At 38.8% G+C, this 16,796-nt stretch overlaps 2 protein-coding genes across 3 annotated transcripts in view; one reads left to right on the top strand and one right to left on the bottom strand.

The window, feature by feature from the left end:
• The first annotated feature begins 2,141 nt into the window (after positions 1 to 2,141).
• Positions 2,142 to 11,589, top strand: LOC106082170 (SET domain-containing protein SmydA-8). Its single transcript, XM_059369237.1, has 4 exons — positions 2,142 to 2,538; positions 2,611 to 2,739; positions 5,804 to 6,356; positions 10,741 to 11,589. Exons 1-4 carry the CDS (start codon positions 2,483 to 2,485, stop codon positions 11,527 to 11,529), a joined length of 1,527 nt encoding a protein of 508 aa, XP_059225220.1. The 5' UTR covers positions 2,142 to 2,482; the 3' UTR covers positions 11,530 to 11,589.
• The window catches only part of LOC106082172 (uncharacterized), a 32,419-nt gene continuing 27,196 nt past the window's right edge, over positions 11,574 to 16,796 (bottom strand). For both annotated transcript variants that reach the window (XM_013244527.2, XM_013244528.2), the window contains exon 2: positions 11,574 to 12,751. In XM_013244527.2, coding sequence (XP_013099981.2) covers positions 11,592 to 12,751 — 1,160 coding nt within the window. In that variant the 3' untranslated portion in view covers positions 11,574 to 11,591. The remainder of the gene's footprint in view (positions 12,752 to 16,796) is intronic.

Genomic DNA, 16,796 nt, shown 5'->3' with positions numbered 1-16,796 from the left:
GGGAACACAAAGCGAAACCTGTAGTGCATCTGTGGAAGCAATTCTAATCACAGATAAGGAAGCCAGTATAGCCACCCGTTGACAAGAGAGTATCTTCTTCCGTCCAAGGACTGTCGCAGCAATTCCATGCCACACGGGAGCTCCATAAGTTGGGCAAGCAACAAATAGACCACCATATATGGATCGAGCAGCACGACGAATAAGACCGACGAACCATTCTGCCATTCCAGACACCCGATTCAAATGGATCAGGAAATCCAAACTCTTTGAAACAGTCACTCCTAGATATTCTGCGAGCGTTACGTTTCCGATGCTAGCTCCACCAGATCGAGGGTGAATCATTATGATACCCTTGAGCAACAGTTTTGTCCTTCGCGACATAAACACCAACACGATCATTCCATTCGCGCAGAATGCCCACGACCTGCTCAAGATTCCACATATATGGACCATAAATGACATGGCAGGACAGCCTCGTCCAATATCCTTCCAAACCGTATCACTACCATTAATCACGAATGCTCTTCTATCACGGAAGTAATTCGCCAGAAAGAAAGTTCGCGACAACCTATTTCGCCTAGTCTTGTGAGTACACTAGCCAATGAACGGTAATCAAATGAAATATAATTCATCCAGGATGAGCAGGTTATCCGCATATGCACTGATTCCAAAAGTTTCAGCGAGATGTTTCAACAGAGTATCCATAGTAAGGTTCCATATGTATGGACCATATATGAATCCCTGAGGACAGCCTCGCCCAATATCCTTCTTAACCGTATCGCTTGCATTAACCACGAAAGCGCTTCTATCATGAAAGTAATTCGCCAGAGAGAAAATGGTAATTTGTATGTGGATGTCGATTTACTAGAAAACTCTGGCCTTCTGTCATTTGACGGAGACCGAAGAAGCTGCTGAATTTTGATAAGAGCGCTATGAAAGGGATAATAACCGGGCACAATGGCATTAAGCCAAATGGCGGCGCATAGAATAAGAATCATTGCGGAAGCTGTCTTGAAGAGCATGACACTATTGGACATTTGCTTTGTTCATATGCTGGTCTACAGGGGCAAATATGAGATCCAGCATGTGAATGTCGGATAGGCGCTGGCTTACCACTCTCTTCTTACATTTCTTCATCTCCCTATCTCGTCTCTTGATATGATTTAGGGACTCACACTTTTTCTTTACTTTTCTCTCACTTGTATGCCTTTCTCGCAGGGTATCGCTATGGGACAACACCGGCCTGCGAGTGGTCTCACCTTTGTGATTGGCTACCCCTTCAATCTAGAGGCCACGGTAGCGCAGTGGATAGCTTATCTACCTATGACGCTGAACGTCTGGGATCGATCCTGGTGAGAGCACCAAAAAAACAATTGTTCAGCGATAATGCTGGCGAAATTTGTTAGGTACTTTGCCATGCATAGATGCCATGTAAAAACTTCTCCCAGAGAGTTGTAGAACTGCGGTACGCCGTTCGGACTCGGCTATAAAAAGGAGGTCCCATATCATTGAGTTTAAACTTGAATGGTACACTTGACTGCACTAATTGATATGTGAGAAGTTTGCCCCTGTTCCTTCCAACCCTAACCCACTTTATTACAAGAAATTTTGTAAAAACTTTTTCACATGGGACATTTTTGTCAGAATTCTTTCTCATCGGAAATTTTTGTCAGAATTTCTTTCCCATGGGACATTTTTGACAAAATTTCTTTGCTATAGGAAATTTTTTCAAAATTTCTTTCCTAAAGGACATTTTTGTCAGAATTTCTTTGTTATAGACAATTTTGTCAAAATGTCTAAGAAAATTTGTAAAAAAAATTTCCCATGGGACATTTTTGTTAGAATTTCTTTCCCATAGGACATTTTTGACAGAATTTCTTTGCCAAAGGAAATTTGGATTCTCTTTCTAGATTCATTGAGTGTTTCTAAGTATCAAATTTTTACTTAAAAAAAAACTATACCCATTTCAATGTAAATCTGCAGTTAGAACTGAGTCTATTGACAAAAAGATAGGAGAAGAAATAAATAACGAATTCATTGTTCTCTGGGCACAGATTAAAGGGAATAAAAATAGGCAATAACGAACATATTCGCACACACGCACCAAAAATTGGCCAAATATATTGTGGCGGCATCTCGTACAGAGTGCAGTTGTCGAAATTAGTTGATTGAAGACATCCTCTACATGTTCTATAAGTGCCTTGGACTAATGTCAGTTCTTTAAGTGACATAAAGCAAATCATCTAATGCTGAGTATAGGGTATAAAGATCGAGGCACCTAGAGGAGATCCCAAAAAAATTCTATCTTGCAGTAGTCAAATTGATTTTGTGCTGACAACAGTGATGCTTACGAACAAGTGGGAAAAAGAATAAAAAACAACACTTTCTCCCACCACATAACAGAAGAATTGAAAAGAAAAATTACATCAAGTACCGGCCAGACATTTGTAAAATCCTCCTACATACATTTGCACAACTAAAAATGTCTGATGAGTTTTGTAACAAATGCCAAATTTATGAAAATGAAACCCTTGGAAGGTGAGATCCAACAAAAGACCTAAAATTAAAGGTGAACAAAACAATCTGAAATCCTTTTGCTGTTGCTTGCAGATATGTCAAGGCCAACGATGTCATTCATGCTGGCGAAACTATTCTTTTGGAGAAACCCCTTCTAATATTACCCTGTACGGGGGAGAAAAGATGCTGTAACTGTTTTCGATTTGCTCTTCAGTACTGTAGGTAAGTGTATAAAATTACTTTAAGATGCCTGCCGTAAAGGCCAGTTATACTAACCCACAAACTTGGTTATCGTATTGAACTTTGACCTTTTCGGGTTTCTCTTAAAATTACTTATTAATTGCAACAAGTTTTGTCCGTCCGTCCTTAAAGCCATGTTTCTATAAACGTCAAAAAGGTAATTGAGCTAAACTTTTTCTTATAAAGGGTGATTTTTTAGGAACTATAGGAAAGTTAAAAAAAAACACACATAAAATTCAGAAAAAAGCCTGAAATCTTTATTTGAATCGATAGTACGGTCCATTTCATGCAAATGTTGACCATGAATGCGCTTTAAATGGTTAATCTGCTTTGTCTAATTCTGGACTATCCAGAATTGGACTTCTGGACTATCCGAATCATATATACCTTCTACACTCTACCATGGATCACATTAGTCAGGCTGATTTATATGGGGCAATATGAGGGTTTAACCCAATTGGGCCATACATAGACCAATTACAACCATACATAAAAGTCATAACAAAATAAATTGGTTAAGAAATGCGCCTTCTAGGAGTTCAAGAAATCAAACCGGAAAATTGGTTTATATGGGGGCTATATCAGGTTATATATCGGCTTTGACTATATTTTGCAGAATTATTGAAAGTTATGACAGAGCGTTATGTAGATGCTCAAGAAGACCCTTAACGCAGATAGGTCTACATGGCAGCTATATCTAAATGCAGTCCGATCTGAAATATATTTAAGCCTTTTGTCGGGAGGTCTAAAACTACTAACTGGTTCGAATTTCAGCGAAATCGGATAAAAAATAAAGCATTTATGGACATTAGACCTTTTACCGGCAGATCGGTCTAATTAGCAGCTATATCCAAATATGCTCCGATTTGGCGCGTTCAAGAACTTGACCAGCGTGCATCAAAAAACGTATCTGTACCAAATTTCAGCTTAATATCTCAGTTTTTTAAGGCTGTAGAGTGATTACAACAGACGGACTGACAGACACATGGACATCGTTAAATCGTCTTAGAATTTTATGACGATCCAAAATATATATTCTTTGTAGGATAGGAAATTGATATGGAATAGATGTTTTCGTCAATTGTGATACCACAGGAACAGAAGATGCGTTCTAGTTCCTATCGTTGAACCATCCAGATCACTTTAAACAGCCCAATAACTTGCGAATTTTCACATCCGCTAAATCAGACAGGTTCTCAAAGAAATGAGAGCCTAATGTGGAACTTCTTCTGAATGCTAGTGCGGGACACACATACACAGAAGGTGTTCTATAGTCTCTTCTTCTTCGATGTCCTCACAGCTTCTGCAAATGTCGTTGCTGGCAATCTTCAGTCTATCAGCATGTTTTCCGATTAGACAGTGATCTGTCATGACGGACACAATGGCTGAGGCGTTTGTTCTAGCTAATCACAGCAAAGCGGTAGACCTCTTCAAATCTAGATTAGGCCACATAGTTTTGGAATGCTCACAGCCCCCTCTTTGTGACCATCTATCATTCGATGTCCTTCGGCACCGGTCCTGAAAACTTAGCTTACATGTCGATAGAGGCATACCCGGAGATTCCAGTATATGTAGGTGTAGTATGTAATCTCTGGGATATATCTGTGGCCGAGTAGTCAGAAAATGCGAACTTTAAACTCTTCAGCCATATCGTTGAGAGATTCTGGGAGAGAGACCTGCGACAGTCGAGGGCGGTTTTTGTGTCCAGGAATTTAATTTTGATAATAATTTGGGAATTGTAATGACGACTGTTTCCTTCCATGATGGCGGTAATTTTGTTGTTCTCCATATTGAACCTATAATATTGGGTTGCCCAAAAAGTAATTGCAGATTTTTCGGTCGGCCAAAAGAAGTTGATGATAACCAAATCAAAGCATTAATCGAATTGGATCGTCATGTAACTGAGCGTGAGATAGGAGAGAAGTTAAATATACCAAAATCAACCGTTCATTATCACATAAAAAGTCTTGGACTGGTGAAAAAGCTTGATATTTGGATACCTCATGTATTGAAAGAAATTCATTTAACAAACCGAATCAACGCTTGTGATATGCACCTTAAACGCAATGAATTCGATCCGTTTTTAAAACGAATCATAACTGGAGATGAAAAATGGATTGTTTACAACAACGTTAGTCGAAAACGATCATGGTCCAAGCCTGGTGAACCAGCTCAAACCACTTCAAAGGCTGATATCCACCAAAAGAAGGTTATGCTGTCGTTTGGTGGGATTGGAAGGGTGTGGTATATTTTGAGCTGCTTCCAAGGAACCAAACGATTAATTCGGATGTTTACTGTCAACAATTGGACAAATTGAATACAGCCATCAAGGAGAAGCGACCAGAATTGGTCAATCGTAAAGGTGTCATATTCCACCAGGACAACGCTAGACCGCACACATCTTTGGTCACTCGCCAAAAACTGAGTGAGCTTGGCTGGGAATTTTTGATGCATCCACCATATAGCCCTGACCTTGCAATTATATATTTGATTAAAGTTCATTTTAAGTTCTATTAAAAATGCCTTTACTTTTTTTTTAAAAAATCCGCAATTACTTTTTGGGCAACACAATAGGTGTTAGTGCATCTGCCATTGTTAGTGCGCCATAATTCAAGAGCCCAGCCGGTATGTTTTCGGGGCACTTACTTTACCATTTCTCAAGGTTTGAGCGCAAATTTAATTTCGTGGCAAAATGGTGGGAGAATCATTGACTTCGTCTTGTGGCTGTTAGTAAGTTGTTATCGGCTTGTATAGATGTTGGGTGGCTATCAATGAAAAATTCCCGCCAGCGACTCATTTGTTCGTCTGGGGTAGTGTTTTCCACTCCGTTTCGGTTTTTAATTTTTGCGGTGCTACTTGTATTGTTATAACCGAGTATGGGGGATTTGCCAGGCTTCGAACTCAGCCTTTCAGCGTTATAGGCGGATATGCTAACCTCTGCACTACGGTGGCCTCCGAGAAAGAAGCATTAGATGGCCGCAAAAATCTGATATAAAGATATGTAGTTTTAGATCCATACTATATTATCTCCATTTTTTCTTCACAGCAAATGCTCCATATCCCCAATGTGCTTGGAATGCCAAACCCATAGTGAATATGATTGTAGCACCTTGATGCGCCTCACCTCCCTGCCCGATGTCAAATTGGATCTTTTGAAAAAGCACCTCGACACCTATGGTCTCCTTAGATGTTTACTATTGCAAGAAAACCCCGAGACTAGGGAGCATTTTGAAAGAATGTTAAATATGGAATCCCATCTGGAGAAAAGACGCAATACCCCCATTTGGCAGCAGCACAATAAAGAAATCATACAACCTCTAATCAAATCGAATATCTTGAAAGGTCTACAAATGGCCGAGAGTATTAATGAAGATTTATTGCAGAAAATCTGTAGCATTTGGGATGTCAATTCTCATGAGATACGAGCACCCGATACAGCAGCCATGCGTGGTCTGTATGTGAATGTGTCTTTGTTGGCCCACCATTGCTGTCCAAACGCCAATCAAGCCATTGATGATCAGTATCGGATGAAAGTCTATGCAAATCGTGATATTGGCAAAGATGAGATGGTAACAAATTCCTATACAAATTTACTGTTGGTAAGTGTGATTGAAGCAAAATGGCAAGTTGGCGTCAAAGTGTGTGGGAGAATTGAGAAAAAAACTAGTTAAAAAAAATATAATATTGGTTTGCCCAAAAAGTAATTGCGGATTTTTTAAAAGAATGTAAATGCATTTTTAATAAAACTTAGAATGAACTTTAATCAAATATACATTTTTTACACTTTTTTTCTAAAGCAAGCTAAAAGTAACAGCTGATAACTGACAGAAGAAAGAATGCAATTACAGAGTCACAAGCTGTGAAAAAATTTGTCAACGCCGACTATATGAAAAATTCGCAATTACTTTTTGGGCAACCATATACCCCTTCAAAAATTCCAAAGTTCAGATCGCCCAATTGGGCACATGTTTTTTTGCTCCATAAACTCCAATAAACCCATGAAAAAGCCGTTCGGACTCGGCAATAAAAAGGAGGTCATTGAGCTCAAATTTGTACCCGACAGCACTCATTCATTAAAGTAAAAGAATTTACCCGCGGTTTCTCAAGGTTCTTGTTAATATGCGAAATTGCAAATTTGCATTTACAATCTATTTCAATAAGAATTGGTACACAAAATTTTAAGCGGATGGCTTTACTCGTTCGAGAGACAGATTGACGGACGCATTTCAAAATACTTCTTGATCTTCTAGAGTCCACAATTCTTTATCTTACTTGGCTTAAAATTTGCACAATGACTTCTACCATGACCTCCAACATTCATGCCAAAAATGGTCTGAATCGGTCTACAACCTGATATATTAACCCATCTCCCGACTGTACTTCTTGAGCTCCTGGAGGGCGCGATTCATAGCTGATTATGCTGAAATTTTGCACAATGATTTCTACTGTGGCCTCCAACACCCGTACCAAGTATGGTCTTACCGGGTCCATAACCTCATATAGCTGCCATATATATCCATCTCCCGATTGTACTTCTAGAGCCCCTGGAGGGCTCACACAATTCTGATATAGCTTCCATATAAACCTATTTCCCGTATTAATTTCTTGAGCTCCTGGAGAGCTTTATGTTGGCACGATCATTTCGTCTCCGCCTGACAATATTCAAACCAAGTGTAGCCTAAATCGGTCCATAACCTGATATAGCTGTAATTAAAAAACCAATCTTTTGATTTGACTTCTTGAGCACTTACAGTAGGCAATTATTTTCCATTTATTGCTTGACCTCCCATTATTTTTTTTTTTTTTTTTAATTTCTGACACATACAATCCACGGTAGACGATACATAAAATTAGGCACGGCTGTACTTAGCACGCTTTTAATTGTTTTACTTAAAATGCTTGTTTCTCCTTTTGTTTGTGTGTAATAGACAAGAGAATAGTGAATGGTGTTTCGAACAAAAAATTTTCATAGTCTAGTCCGAATATTGCACCTTTTGGGCGACTCCACAAACTAGGAAACTGCGAAATGTCCTCCGCTTTAATAAGGAGATAACCAACGCTGAAAATGTCTAATTTTCTCGCCAAGATTCGAACTTAGGTTTTCAGCATCAGCACACCAGAACACTCTAATATATGCCTCAGAGTGGTAGCTTGCCATTATTTTTGCATTAAGGTCTTAATTACGTGTGCCATCACACCCGGGGAAGTTTTCACAGGTACCAAATCACCTTGCTAAGAAGCCGCATAGGATGCGCAAACTCTCCCGATCTTTGGACCATGTCGGTCGTTCTCCAAGGACAATATTCCCCGGTAGCTATTCACCCCATTTGCTGCCGTGCCTGCATGAATGTTGTCCAAACCCGCTTGATATGCCGCTTAATCTAGGGGGTTTTCTCTTGTAACGCTGAACCTCTCGCTCTAGATCATGAGCTATATTCTGCGGGTCACATAGCTGATGAGACAACACGGGCACTGCAGAACTTACCGCAGACCGCCAAATTGCTTTGTACATGGTCAACAAGTTTTCTTTGCCAATATCCCAAGTGCTGCCGGCAATTAACTTGAGGACCATTTTTCTGTTCCTGACCTTACCGCAGATTGCATGTATTATTGGTACACTTGGTGGTCGGCATTTGTAAATCCATTGACCATCACATTCAGCTCCCTGAAGATTTGGTGGCAGATATCTTCATATCTCACGCAGCGAAATAAGAGCTAGTCCGTTGAAGTAGACGTCTAACCTATCGCAGATGTCATCAATGGGTGGGGGACCTGATGCCATGATCTTACAATTGTCCGCATATGATACAATCTCAATGCCGTCTGGAGGGACTGGAATGGAGAATAGGTGGAGGTTAAACAATGCCCCGCCTGGGGGAACTCCCTGTTTCGCCCTACGATGCTTCGACTTATTATCCCAAAATTCCACATACGACTGGCGACCACACAGATATGTAATTCCCGACCCAGCGTTTCAGGCCTGGCTTCAGGAACGTGTTCGCTATGTCCTCAAATAGTTTGGCATGGCTGAAGGTGTCGAATGCCTTCGATAGGTTCAGTGCCACATGAACCGTCCTATCACATGGCTTGGGCTGATTGAGGCCGCGGCAATTGTGTGCGGTGATGCCATGCAAAGCAGTTGTTGTGCTATGCAAGCTTCGAAATCCATGTTGATGCTCGGCGATTGGAAATTCTGCTACGAGGTTCGGGAGAAGTAATGCCTCAAGCGACGACTGTACGACTCCCCCAAACTCGGGTCCTTTCCAGGCTTCAGTAGCGGTATCACTCTGCCACTCTCGGAATGCACAATATATTGATGGTTGAACAAACTGGCGCATCTCTTCGGATCAGTCACGGTTATTTCGCCAAAAGTGACTGAGGTCCTGTCATCCCGCCTACTGGGGTTCGAGAGTGACTTAACAGTAGACCACTGCTTGCCTACACTGGTGCCTAAGTTACATGTGCTCCAAGTGCTCCAGCTACAAATTCCGCTTATGTTCGTTGACTACCCTATTTATTTCCAAATTCAGCACGTTGATTCTGGGGTTAGTGGGGTCCGTGCAATGAATCCCACCACGCTCGTCTGTGAGTGCCACTGATTTCGCCGGAAAAGATAGAGCCAAGTTGACCGCACTTGGGGTATTCGACAGGCTGGTATAAAGCCAGTGGCTGCTGCGTTTATGCTTACTGAAGCGGCGACTGATGTACTTTCAGAAGCCGATCCAATCGGCTCTCTTCTGATTGATAAACGTCCGGCGTTCAGAGGTTATGAAGTCGGGTGATCGTTCGATGTCTGACAATATCCAAACAAAGTATAGCCTAAATCGGCTCATAACCTGATATAAATTCCGCTTATTTCAGCCCGCTGATTCTGGGATCTGTGGGGTCCGTGCAACGAATCCTATCACGCTCGTCTGCGAGTACCACTGCTTGAGCTGGAAAATTGGGCCGCACTTGCGGTATTCGAGCGACTGGTATAAAGCGATTGACTGCTGCATGAATGATGTCTCGGAATTTCCTCTCGGCAATTTGAGGGGGGTGTCAACTCACTGAGGCGGCGATTGATGTACTTTCAGGAGCCGACCCAAGTGGCCTTCTGCTGATTGATAAACGTCCGGCGCTCAGAGGTTATTAAGTCTGGTGGTGGCGAGTATTATGGGGAGGTGTTCTGATCATAAAGAAATGACGACTTGGCAGGAGATCAGGGGATGCAATGGAAATGTCTGGCGAATTGCTGCACCTCCTCGAAATCCAAGTGGGGGCATCCTCATAAACCGTGCAGAACGTGAAACCTTGAAACTGCTCTTCCAAAGCTACGCCCGCTGTTCGTTACCTAGGGGAGAATGCAATAAAACTTGGCGCGCATTTAAGCCCCTAGAACCAGGCGATTAAGGCCAGACAGTCGGGGACTAATGTCGGTCTTGACAGTGGGCCCCCAACTAGCAATATATACACGTTGTATAGCTCTATCTTGGCAGTACTTGACTTGACTGACTTGCGCCAGGCGCAAGTGATATGGGTCTACACCGCACGGAATCGTGTATCACGAAGGCCAATTCCCCACCTCCATTCCTTAAGCTATATCCTTACGAAGCACAATGTATCCGTGCCAACTGTCAAGGACCGCTGCAACCAATATGTTTTTCCGATTCATTAAATCTTACCTCTGAGACCATTGCAAGAAAGATACACTTCCCGACACTGGTCCGGTAATAATTGGACTGGAGTGTTGCTGTTGCTTATATTGACGCACGGGAGAAGTCGGGGGGGTTCAAAGTGAGGACACCGAAGGCGACGACGACGAGGCTTATGACCCGCTGTTGTCTATGGTTTCATGGTAACGAAATATTGTATCGGCATAGTAAAAGTTTGAACTCGAATTGTTCAGACTAGAGGTCCCCTCCATAATGAATGCAAGTTTTTAACTAAGTACTATTGTTGCCGAAAAATTTCTCTAATCTTTGCTTACTTGTCTTCCCCTAGGGTACCGAAGAACGCCGTGAATTCTTGCGCGAAGGCAAATATTTTCATTGCACCTGTGAACGTTGTGAAGATCCCACAGAACTTGGCACACATATGAGCAGTTTCGTGTGTGCTCCTTGTGCAGGCAAAAATCAGGAAGGCTTCATCGTAAAAGACGCTGCCTCCAAATCTTGGAAATGTCTTAAATGCGGCCATACTCTAAGAAACGCACAAGTGCAGAATATACTGGAAAAGGCCAGAGAAGAAGTCTTTCACTCGCAAGATGATCTTCGTCGCCTGGAATATCTATTGGCCAAATTGCACACCATTTTGCATAAGAATCATTATATCATAGTGGATCTGAAGCAGAACATAGCCAACATCTTGAGATCGATAATTATGAGCAGTCTACAGAGACCGGGTCGAAGACTATACGAAAGAAAGATACGCTTATGCCAAGACCTGGTGTTGTTGCTGCATACCATACAACCTGGGATCTCGAGACTAAAGGGTATAGCGCTTTATGAAATGGCCACAGCCTCAGCGGAACTATATCGTCTAAGATTTGGTGAGAAGGAGCTGAGTGTGCAGGAGTTGAAGGAACATTTGGGCAAGTGTGAGAGCATGTTTAAGGAGGCAATACGTTTGCTGCTGCACGAGCCCTCGGAAACACCCGAAGGCAAATTGGTGAAGAGTATGATGAATGAATTGAAGGATTTGCGTAATGACATACAACTATTGGACCAGCCGGCTCCGGAAGCAGTAGAGGATGAAGAAGAGAATGCTGTGGAAGCAGAGGATGAAGAATGAAGACTACTATGGAAGTAGAATAAAGTTAAGAAAAACAAATAAAGTTTAAAAATACTAAAATGTCAAGATTTATTTAAAATATCTTCAAAGACTAGCAATAATTGCTTGGCTACACCAAAACGTTGTGAACAGTTAGCCTCCCAAGGACAGTCCACACAAAGATTTAGAAGTTTTCCAAGCTGGGGATAAGTTACTGATATTTCTTGGGGAATGGGTTGCAGAAATCCTTTGCTTTGATCCCTGTAAAGATCCTCCCTCAGAAATTGACATGCTGAGTAAATGTTAATGTCGCTGATATTATGGGCACTTATATCCTCCGGCGAGTAGGCAAAGCAACCAGGACACTCAATGTATTCATGTTTATGAGTGGATGTTTTATATTTAACTTCCAGGGAGTCCACCACAAACACTGTATCCAAATCTACAAAGGAGAGACGTGCTTTCTTGACATCATACACAATATTATCGGCAGTTAAATCGGTGATATAAAGACGATATCCTTGAAATCCATAGGAGAATTTTAGGCTGGCCTTTAGCAATTCTTGGGCAATTTTTAGTTTTATATCAAAATCTTTAATATAAAAATTATGCAAAGCAAGACCAGCATGTTCTTGATATAGGGTGAAGCCACAAGTGCCATAAGTTTGAGGCACAGGAAAATTCATAGCATAAAGCAGAGGCATTAAAATGGGTTGTATATTAACCAGCAAATACAGCCATATGGTCACCTTGGGCCATTTCATATGCCATTCATGTAGCACATCTATGAAATCCTCAATTTTGTGAGGAGGATAGAATTGCAAGCCATCCAGGCGATCTTGATGCAGGAATTTTTCTTTCAAATCCTTAACATTTACTGACCATTTTAAGTGATCCTGGGAATTGGCAAAATATTTCTCAACAATCTTCTCTCCGGTCGAAGAAATTTGCAGAAAATTATTATTTCTTTTGCAGGAGCGTTGTGGTAGTAGTTTCAAAAATTGCCACCAGATGGCAATGTCTTCATCATTTTTAATATCTTTAAAAAGATTACCACAAGATTCAATTTGTTGTTCAAAACACTTGCCGCAATAGCTCAAGTCCTGTTGAAATTTATTGAGCTTATGATTATCATGTTGATTAAGTTTAACATCCAGAGTATTTAGGGTGATAACAAGCAGAAGAATGAGACGTCGATGAGAGAGTTCACGTTTATTTTGGTATGTCATAGGGGATGATGAAACTGGAATACAATTGAAATTGTTGAAAATTTTTTGCCCAAAAAACTTAATCAGTATATCTTTTCTTAATAACAAATTCCGAAATTAAAGAACAAAATCGAAAGAAGAAAATATCTTAGCTTAATAAAATACTACTAAAATTTTGTGGCATACAAATTTTTGGAGAATTTTTTTGCTTTATAGGAAACTAGCGCAACACCGCCCAACGAACAGGGGGCTGACAACGAGACAATCACGGCAACTCTTAACATTGGAAAGACTAGGATAAGCAAAGATCCTAATACTAAAAAATCAGGCAGTGCAGTGGCGAGAGACCCAACACAGCCTAACAAACAGAGACCCGACGACGGACCCATCACCGACTTCAAAAGATGGCTTTGGTGCAGGCACAGACAAAGAAGGAAATCTGGTAACTGACACAGATAACATGATGAGGATATAGAAAGAACATTTTACCCAACGTTGGCGGCGAAGAGGATACCGCAGAACCAATCAATGATGATGGTATAGAATGTTTACCTCCTAGTCGGAATGAGGTCCAAGTAGCAGTGACCCGACTAAAGAACAACAAGGCAGCAGGAGTCAACGGGTTACCCGCTGAACTATTTAAGACCGGAAGCGACACGCTGATAAGGCGTATGCATCAGCTTATCTGCGCAATCTGACTAGAAGAACGCATATCCGATGATTGGAACCTCAGCATACTATATCCCGTACAGAAGGAGACAAGATGGAATTTGCCAACGACAGAGGAATAGGTTTCCTCCCCTTTGCATACAAGATACTTTCGAGCGTACTGTGTGAAAGATTAAAATCTAAAGTCAGTGAGATAATTGGGCCCTATCAATGCGGCTTTAGACCTGGTAAATCCACCCTGGATCGGATATTCACACTGCGCCAAATCCTGGAAAAGACCCGAGTCATGTCAGAGTTTGGTATCCCTGCGTTCCTCAGTAAGAATACCAAAGCATCTCTCTGAACCATTTAATACCAAACGAGGTTTCAGACAAGGAGACAGCCTATCGTGTGATCTCTTTAACATCCTGCTGGAGAAGATTATACGAGATGCAGATGTGAGTAGATATGGCGCACTAATCACAAGAGAACACATGCTACTCGCCTATGCCGACGACATCGAAACCATAGGTCGGCCACCGGAAGTAGTAACTGCAGCCTTTGAAAGAATCAAAAGAGAGTCAGTGAAAATGGGTCTGGCAGTAAATGGAGATAAGACGAAATGGATGGTTTCAACTCCCAAAAAGCCTTGCACAACCGAGCATATAAAGAAAATGGAGAAAGTTGGGAATCAAAACTTTGAGATAGTCAGCAACTTTATCTATCTCGCCACCGCATTAACCGAAACGAATGACACCAGTTTAGAGATAAAGCGAAGAATAATACTGACAAACAGATGCTACTTTGGACTAAGTAAGCAGTTTAGAAACAGGGCCACCTCTCGACAGACGAAGATTACACTATACAAGACACTGATACTACCCGTGTTGTTATATGGTAAGTAAATATGATTGGTTTGGTAGCGTTTTGCGGTTAGGATTGACTTTCGGCCATAGCACCGAAAGTGATTATAAGATATGGGAAATTTTGTCAAAATTTCTTTTATACCTTTGGGAAATTTTATCAAAATTTCATTTCTATAGGAAATTTTGTCAAAATTTCATTTCTATAGGAAACTTTGTCAAAATTTCATTTCAATAGGAAATTTTGTCAAAATGTCATTTCTATAGGAAATTTTGTCAAAATGTCATTTCTATAGGAAATTTTGTCAAAATGTCATTTCTATAGGAAATTTTGTCAAAATTTCATTTCTATAGGAAATTTTGTCAAAATTTCATTTCTATAGGAAATTTTGTCAAAATTTCATTTCTATAGGAAACTTTGTCAAAATTTCATTTCAATAGGAAATTTTGTCAAAATTTCATTTCAATAGGAAATTTTTTCAAAATTTCATTTCAATAGGAAATTTTGTCAAAATTTCATTTCTATAGGAAATTTTGTCAAACTGTCATTTCTATAGGAAATTTTGTCAAAATTTCATTTCTATAGGAAATTTTGTCAAAATTTCATTTCAATAGGAAATTTTGTCAAAATTTCATTTCAATAGGAAATTTTGTCAAAATTTCATTGCAATAGGAAATTTTGTCAAAATTTCATTTCTATAGGAAATTTTGTCAAAATTTCATATCTATAGGAAATTTTGTCAAAATTTCATTTCTTCAGGAAATTTTGTAAAAATTTCATTTCTTTAGGAAATTTTGTAAAAATTTCATTTCTTTAGGAAATTTTGTCAAAATTTCATTTCTATAGGAAATTTTGTCAAAATTTCATTTCTATAAGAAATTTTGTCAAAATTTCATTTCTATAGGAAATTTTGTCAAAATTTCATTTCTATAGGAAATTTTGTCAAAATTTCATTTCTGTGGGAAATTTTGTTAAAATTTCATTTCTATAGGAAATTTTTTTAAAATTTCATTTCTATAGGAAATTTTGTCAACATTTCATTTCTATAGGAAATTTTGTCAAAATTTCATTTCTATAGGAAATTTTGTCAAAATTTCATTTCTATTGAAAATTTTGTCAAAATTTCATTTCTATAGGAAATTTTGTCAAAATTTCATTTCTATAGGAAATTTTGTCAAAATTTCATTTCTATAGGAAATTTTGTCAAAATTTCATTTCTATAGGAAATTTTGTCAAAATTTCATTTCAATAGGAAATTTTGTCAAAATTTCATTTCTATAGGAAATTTTGTCAAAAGTTCATTTCTATAGGAAATTTTGTCAAAATTTCATTTCTATAGGAAATTTTGTCAAAATTTCATTTCTGTAGGAAATTTTATCAAAATTTCATTTCTATAGGAAATTTTGTCAAAATTTCATTTCTATTGAAAATTTTGTCAAAATTTCATTTCTATAGGAAATTTTGTCAAAATTTCATTTCTATAGGTAATTTTGTCAAAATTTCATTTCAATAGGTAATTTTGTCAAAATTTCATTTCTATAGGTAATTTTGTCAAAATTTCATTTCTATAGGAAATTTTGTCAAAATTTCATTTCTATAGGAAATTTTGTCAAAATTTCATTTCTATAGGAAATTTTGTCAAAATTTCATTACTACAGGAAATTTTGTCAAAATTTCATTTCTATAGGAAATTTTGTCAAAATTTCATTTCTATAGGAAATTTTGTCAAAATTTCATTTCTATAGGAAATTTTGTCAAAATTTCATTTCTATAGGAAATTTTGTCAAAATTTCATTTCTATAGGAAATTTTGTCAAAATTTCATTTCTATAGGAAATTTTGTCAAAATTTCATTTCTATAGGAAATTTTGTCAAAATTTCATTTCTATAGGAAATTTTGTCAAAATTTCATTTCTATAGGAAATTTTGTCAAAATTTCATTTCTACAGGAAATTTTGTCAAAATTTAACTTCTATAGGAAATTTTGTCAAAATTTAACTTCTATAGGAAATTTTGTTAAAATTTCACTTCTATAGGAAATTTTGTTAAAATTTCACTTCTATAGGAAATTTTGTCAAAATTTCATTTCTATAGGAAATTTTGTCAAAATTTCATTTCTATAGGACATTTTGTCAAAATAGACGCTTTTATGTTAAAATTTCTCTGCTCTTCAATATTTCATCAAAATGCTTCAAATTATTTCCATACAATTTTGTTTTTTTGCAATCACATTGTCTAGCGTTTTTGTTTTTTTTTTCTCATAAAAACTTTGGCAAGGTATCCCAAGTTATTCATTTTGTTGCTTGCAAATTTTTACATTAAGCAAAGGAGCTAACTCAGCAGCTGCCACGCATGTGCTGCTTTGCCCTGTTTTTTCCCTTGCTCACATGGACTAATAACAAAATTTTATTGCCTTCATCCATCTTCATGGTTATCCCCTGGCAGGCAGCCGTTTATGGCAAAATCTTAAGAGTCCTATTAATTTTTTCTTCTGTCGTTTCTTTTGGCCAATTCCAGACGTTCGAGTGCAACACCCATCTTCTGGTTGCCTCTTTAAGAATGGAAGCCT

The sequence above is a fragment of the Stomoxys calcitrans genome, chromosome 5, assembly GCF_963082655.1.
Source record: "Stomoxys calcitrans chromosome 5, idStoCalc2.1, whole genome shotgun sequence".
Taxonomy (NCBI): Eukaryota; Metazoa; Arthropoda; class Insecta; order Diptera; family Muscidae; genus Stomoxys; species Stomoxys calcitrans.
This window is presented reverse-complemented; position numbering and strand designations above follow the sequence as displayed.

Excerpts from the sequence above, each read along its gene's own strand:
- LOC106082170 (XM_059369237.1), top strand. The coding sequence starts at position 2,483 with ATGTCTGATGAGTTTTGTAACAAATGCCAAATTTATGAAAATGAAACC. Across the intron at positions 2,740-5,803 it reads TTTGCTCTTCAGTACTGTAG|CAAATGCTCCATATCCCCAA; the intron begins GTAAGTGTATAA and ends TTTTCTTCACAG. Across the intron at positions 6,357-10,740 it reads CCTATACAAATTTACTGTTG|GGTACCGAAGAACGCCGTGA; the intron begins GTAAGTGTGATT and ends GTCTTCCCCTAG.